Source organism: Fukomys damarensis, unplaced genomic scaffold (assembly GCF_012274545.1).
Source record: "Fukomys damarensis isolate Sample0158 unplaced genomic scaffold, DMR_v1.0_HiC HiC_scaffold_38, whole genome shotgun sequence".
Taxonomy (NCBI): Eukaryota; Metazoa; Chordata; class Mammalia; order Rodentia; family Bathyergidae; genus Fukomys; species Fukomys damarensis.
The window spans coordinates 17813411-17819410 of record NW_022900950.1 but is presented as its reverse complement, the minus strand read 5'-3'; the positions used below and the strand labels follow the sequence as shown (position 1 = coordinate 17819410).

The window sequence follows — 6000 nt, the reverse complement described above, 5'->3', positions numbered from 1 at the left end:
TATATATATGTTATAAACATGGGTATTCATGTATCTTTGTAATATGATTATTTTAATTCTTTTGGGAGCAAAGTTAATATAATCCATTACTTATTTCATTATTTCAAAAGTATTTTAATATATAGGCTAATTTATTTCATTTATGCTATTAATTTCTCTTAGTTCACTGAAAAATGTTTTTGTGTTATCAATTTTTTCTTCTTTGGAAGAAATAATCTTTTCTATGTCTTGTACTCTGAGTACTTTGAAGATAATGATATATAGTATATTAACCATTGTTATTCACTTATTACTTTGGTATGAAATTTTTTTCATAGAGTAAAAAAATTTTTTTTAAGGTACATGCTGTGCTCCAAAACAATTAAAGCTTAAGGACCAACACAGGTGCCAATACAGCCCACAGAAAGGAGACAGAAATAATTCTGCCTTGTTTGGTTTTCCTCCAAATTCAAAAGCCCCTACTAATTTTCAGAGAAGCAACAAAAATAGCAATAGACTCAGAATAGGGGAATACAGTGGGGTAGGGTATGATATACATATAATCGTATTTGCAAGAGAAGAAATAAAATCTACAGACAGAGTGAAGTTATGGACAGATACAAAGGCATTCGTGCAGAAAAAGCAGGTCAGTGTGGTATGCAGAATATATTCCTTCAGAGTTGGATGAGAAGGCATACAATTAATATTAATAATAATGCTGACTGCTGCTCTTTCTGAAACTTAATTCACATTATCCCGCCTGAATTTGCACCTTGGCGCCCCAACGTCTGTGTGTAAAGCTTATAAAACACTAGGAAACTGGCTTTAACAGGAAGCAATTCCAATTCTTAGCCAAACCAGAGTGCTGAACTTGGAGCAGTGATTTCAAGGTTAAACCTCTTCATAGCAGCGATGAAAGATAAATGAGACAGTGCTGAACTTGGAGCAGTGATTTCAAGGTTAAACCTCTTCATAGCAGCGATGAAAGATAAATGAGAGAGTTAAAATACTGTAAGTCACCCTCTGTGTGGCTCAAACATGCACCCAGCCCTTGGTGACACAGTGAGGAGGGAATTTGTGAGTTTCTGCTGAATGTAATTCAGGTACTCACTATTCAAGCCAATGCAGTCTTTAGCTAAGGGTACATCTTCCAACATTTAAAATTGTTTTCAATCATCATGTTTTTCATGATCAACAACTTTAGCAATAGCTAATTCTAAATGTCTACCTAAAAGAAAAAGAAAGCATCTTTCTAATTTGACATAATCCCAAACTCAAGTTTTAGTACCTTTTCGTCTTTTTCAGTGAATGTCCCACCATTTCCTGATTTCTTGTTGATGGCCTGGGCTACACCAACGACCTGGTAAAAGAAGACAAAAGTGACACATTTTTTCTTTGACTGGTACTGTTAGTAGGAATTTACCAAAGTGAACGTGATCACAAGAGAACATTTTATGTGCTATAAAATAAACTAACATGCAGCTACAAAATAGAAAACCAAAAAAAGCCCTTAGCACTTGAATGAATTTTGCATCACTGAATACATTCCTTTTTTTCTCACTAGAGTACTAATGTTCTTAAATTCTTGTAGCCCAAACTATATTAGATTCTGTGATTCACTCTGCAGTCTGTGTTAACTAATTAGCAATCACATTTTAAGTAAATAAACAAATTTCCTTACATTTCAAATAATATGTGTAATAAAATGACCATTGTGTATTTGTTTACAATATTTCAAAAGGGCTAAACGTCCTTTTACTAAAAATAAAACAGAATCCAGTGGCCAATGATAAAAGGAATGCAGGAGATCATTAGGGTGCAAAGAATTCCTAACATAACAATGTAGTCCAACTTCTTTTGAAATTTCTTCTTTTGAAAACTGACCTTCAAAAGATTTATTTTTTGGGAAAAAGGTTATTGAAAACCCAAAACAGAAATTAACATGAGGAGCCTTATTTCAAATAGATTAGAAGTCATTTGAAACTACCTTAAGATGTCTAAGCTAAACCCAAAGTGTGTCTTAAAGTTTCACAAAAGATTTACTAAGACTTTATGAACACTTTCATATTTGGAAGTATTTTTTACTTACCCTTTAATTTCCAGCTTCAGTTTGTTATTACCTTATTTTTATAAGACCTTCAACTTCTACTTCTTCTCTATTACTTAGAAATGCTACTGTTTTTTCTTTCTGCAATTTAGTACAGTGGGATAAGCTAATGTTCCTGTATAGTCACAATGTAGGAATATGCAATCCTTAGTCTTATGTGCAAGGTTCATCTTTGCCTTCTCAGCTTGCTATGGTCCCTTAGCTTTAATAAAACAACATAAAATTCTTCTGTAGAATAGCAGAACAGGGAAGGAAAATACATTGTTGCCTCATGTAATTTTTTGTTCTTCTCAGCTTGCTCTCTCTCTCTCTCTTGATAAAAGAATGTTAATTTAAGAAGAAAAACACAATTATTCATTTATCCTAAACCTTGATTGCCTTTAGTTCAACTCTCCCTTACTTTTGTACATTCTTCAGCTTTTGAAAGACTTCTAGATGCTCCAGCCTCAAAGATGAATGGCTAGGAAAACCTAAGGTCAACACATCGGGAGGGCAGCTGGGCATGTTCACTTGAAATGTAATTGTTTAGGACCACTGGGATCAATATAGAATAGTACGACTCTAAATTGGTTATTTTACATATCCATTAGTTAATTCATTTATTCAACAGATGCTGAAGTTACTACTATGTTCTAAAGAGTGATAAAAACTGGTCACTGGCTACAGATAACCTCATCCTAGTGATGTGTACAGTGGGTGGACGGGTAATTGGGTAATCACTGGGGTTGTGGGGTGGAGGGCAATAGAAGAGAAGAGGATGTATAACATTTCATGGGTGGGTCAGGAAGCATCAATCTCTAATAGAAAAGTAGAAGCAAAATACAGCATTTCCAGAGGGTCAGCAAGGTCTTCTCTTTAAGCACAAAAGCACAGGCTTGTGTAGCAGACCTGTGTATAGGCCCCAGGTCATACCCACTATTGAAACCTATGTCCCAGTTGCAACTGAAGTTCTGCACTCAAGAATGTTTGTAAGGTAAGCATTCCATCTATCTGAGGGCTGAAGATTATTCTCCTTGGTAAAAAAAGAAAATACTGTCCTCAAAGCCATTCTGCAATGTTTGCCATGATCTACATTTTCACTCACAGTTCGTGCAGTTCAATAAGTGGATTTTCATTTCTAGAATTCCGTTTGATGCCTTTTATAAACTTGTAAAAATCTAGTGCCTGTTCTTCATTTCTTTGAACGTACTTATTATGACTGTAAGTTCATCCCTAGCAGGATGTTTTCCAGAATCTCCTGTTCCCTGAGTCATGGAGGGTCCACACCCAGTGATTCCATTCATCTCTGCACTGTACTGGAGGTGGAAACTTGAACTCCTGTGTGTAGCAGAGGCTCAAGTCTTATAGTTCGTAAGTGTCTTTTCTTTCACTCCCTGCTCCCGGCAGAAGGCAAGCTCCCTTGCTGCCTGTCCTGGATGTGTGGTGAAGCTTTGCTAGGCTCAGTTACATGGACAGGATTTCACAGACCTCACTCTCCAAGGAGTTTGGTTTCAGCTCCCCTTGCCTTCCCACTGCAGCTTGGACCCATCCCCCACTCTGTAGATAGTACCCTCAGGCATGGCTCCCACCACACTCAGCCTCAGGCACTGAGCCCACCTGACTTTTGGTCACTCACTTTTCTTACCTTAGATTCTCTTTTTGATTTCTGGCACCTATGGTTTTTCCCTTTTTTGATCTCATTTGAATATTTCAAAAATTGTTTCTGGTAAAATTTTGTCTTGACTGAAGAATAGAGGATATTCTTCTGCATCTATTAAGTCTTTAGGAGTCTAGTTCATGGGCTTCAAAAACACATTCTGTACCCTTGAACACAACATATTTTACTAGGCAGACATCCCTCAGTATTCATGGGGCATCGGTTCTCACCACAAAACCATTCTCCAAACCAAAATCTGAGATCATTTGAGTCCGATGTAAAAAGTGACATATTATTTGCACATAACCTATACACATCCTCTTGTATACTTTAAGTCATCTCTATGTTATGTAAAATACCTAATACATTGTAAATGCTATGTAAATAGTTGAGATATTGTGTTGCTTAGGCGATAATAAGAAAAATAGTATGTGTTATTCATAGACATGATTTTCCCAAATATTTTTATTGAGCAGTTGGCTGAATCCATGAATGTAGAACCCAAAGATACAAGACCCAACCATATTTAACTTTTTCCTCCAATATTAAAGAGACTATTTGACCAGAAAAATATATCCAATATGTATATTTGCCTATGTCCAGATGATGACATGTTACAAACACCACTGATTTTAAAAAAAGATTAAAAATAGAAGAAAATGTATAGTGGTTGCCCAAGGTCACAAAGACAGCCAAATTCTCTGAATTAAGAAGCTGAACATTCCCTTCGTTCCTTTCCCCTACCTCTCCTGTTTCCCTTTCCTCTTTCTTTTCTTCCTGTTTCACATTATCTATTATAACTTTTAGTCCTCATTTATACTTTCAGTTTCTCACACTGGAGAAACTACTCAGTATTTACACAAATTACCAATAATGAATGTCATTATATTGTATACATTAAATGTACCAATAAAATTAATTAATTAAAAAAAGAAACGGAACAAAACTAGCACTCTCTGCCCTCCTTATGTTGATATAAATAAAGTCCTCTCTTCTGACACTGATTGCTCCTTTAAATAAATTAGTTCATTTTCTACACATAACTGTTAACTATACAGCTTTAAATGTCAGTTGTCAATTACAGCTTTTAATCCAAGTACATATGAGGCTTGCCAAGTGAGGAACAGTCCCCTACAAAGGTCAGCTATGGGGAAGCTCATTCATGAATGCCCACCCTCTGGCCACCTGTACTTTCAAATGCAGGTCCTCACTGCTATTTTTCTAAGCATCAAGAAACCTCTCTGTTTTCTATTTTACTGGCACTTTCCACAGTGTAAACAGATACTATGTCCTCACAGGGTTGAGTGTTCATTTAGGAATGCAAAGGGCAAGACTTGACTCTGGCTGGATGAGTGGTGTGGAATGTGACAGCTGGTTGCTCCAGGGGCAACCAATCACTGCTACAGTGCTCTTCTTCAGTCAGCAGCTGCCCCAGACATTTACTGAGGCCACGCAAAAGCTCAGTACACTTCGCTGCTCCCACTTCTGGGGGATGCTCGGCATAGACACAAAAAAAACAAAGGGGAAAAGGACCAGACTCTGCAGACCTCGGCTCTCCCTCCCGGCTGTGGAATGCCCACATCATGATGATGAGATTCTAGATAATCTAACCAGAGCTAAGAATCCAAAGTTCTCCAAGACAGCTAGCATTTAACAAGGAGTCACTGGACAATTCTCTACAGAGCTCTTTTCCTTCATTCATGGATTTATTTTGCAATAAATATTTTATTCAACTGATAATTATCGAGTGTCTATTATATAAAAGTCTCTGTTGCAGACAATGAGCACAGGGGTGAAAAAGACAGAAAAAAACCAAAAAAACAAAAAAACAAAATCCCTGTCTTCCCGGAAGTGACATTCTACTTGGAGAATGTGAGGCTCCAAAGGTAATCTCACTCCCCTCTCCTCCACCAATTTCATAGATGAGCAAACTAAAAGAAAGGTTGATACTAATCCAGGTTGTTTAACCTCTCTTCCAAATTCTATGCATTCATCAAGATATGATACTATTCTATGTGGTAGGCAAAATACTACCTCCCCTGGACCTCCTTATCCTAATCCTGGGAACCTCTGAATGTGTGACCTTAGATGGCAAGGGGCAAATGGCAGGTTCAATGAAGTTAAGAAGCTGGAGGTGGGAAGATGATCCCGAACCATCTGTGTGGGCCTAAAGTATTCACAAGGTCCTTACAGGGGACAAAAGAAAGAAGTAGGGTCAGCCTCAAAGAGAGATTAGAGGATGCCATACTGCAGATTTTGAAGATGGCAAAAGGCACCA

General features: G+C 37.2%; 1 protein-coding gene across 3 annotated transcripts in view; it reads right to left on the bottom strand.

Annotated features, from left to right (window-relative positions):
- The window catches only part of Pde5a (phosphodiesterase 5A), a 118604-nt gene that overhangs the window by 69560 nt on the left and 43044 nt on the right, over nt 1-6000 (bottom strand). For all 3 annotated transcript variants that reach the window (XM_010610820.3, XM_010610836.3, XM_010610828.3), the window contains exon 4: nt 1268-1339. In XM_010610820.3, the coding sequence (XP_010609122.1) occupies nt 1268-1339 (72 nt within the window). The remainder of the gene's footprint in view (nt 1-1267; nt 1340-6000) is intronic.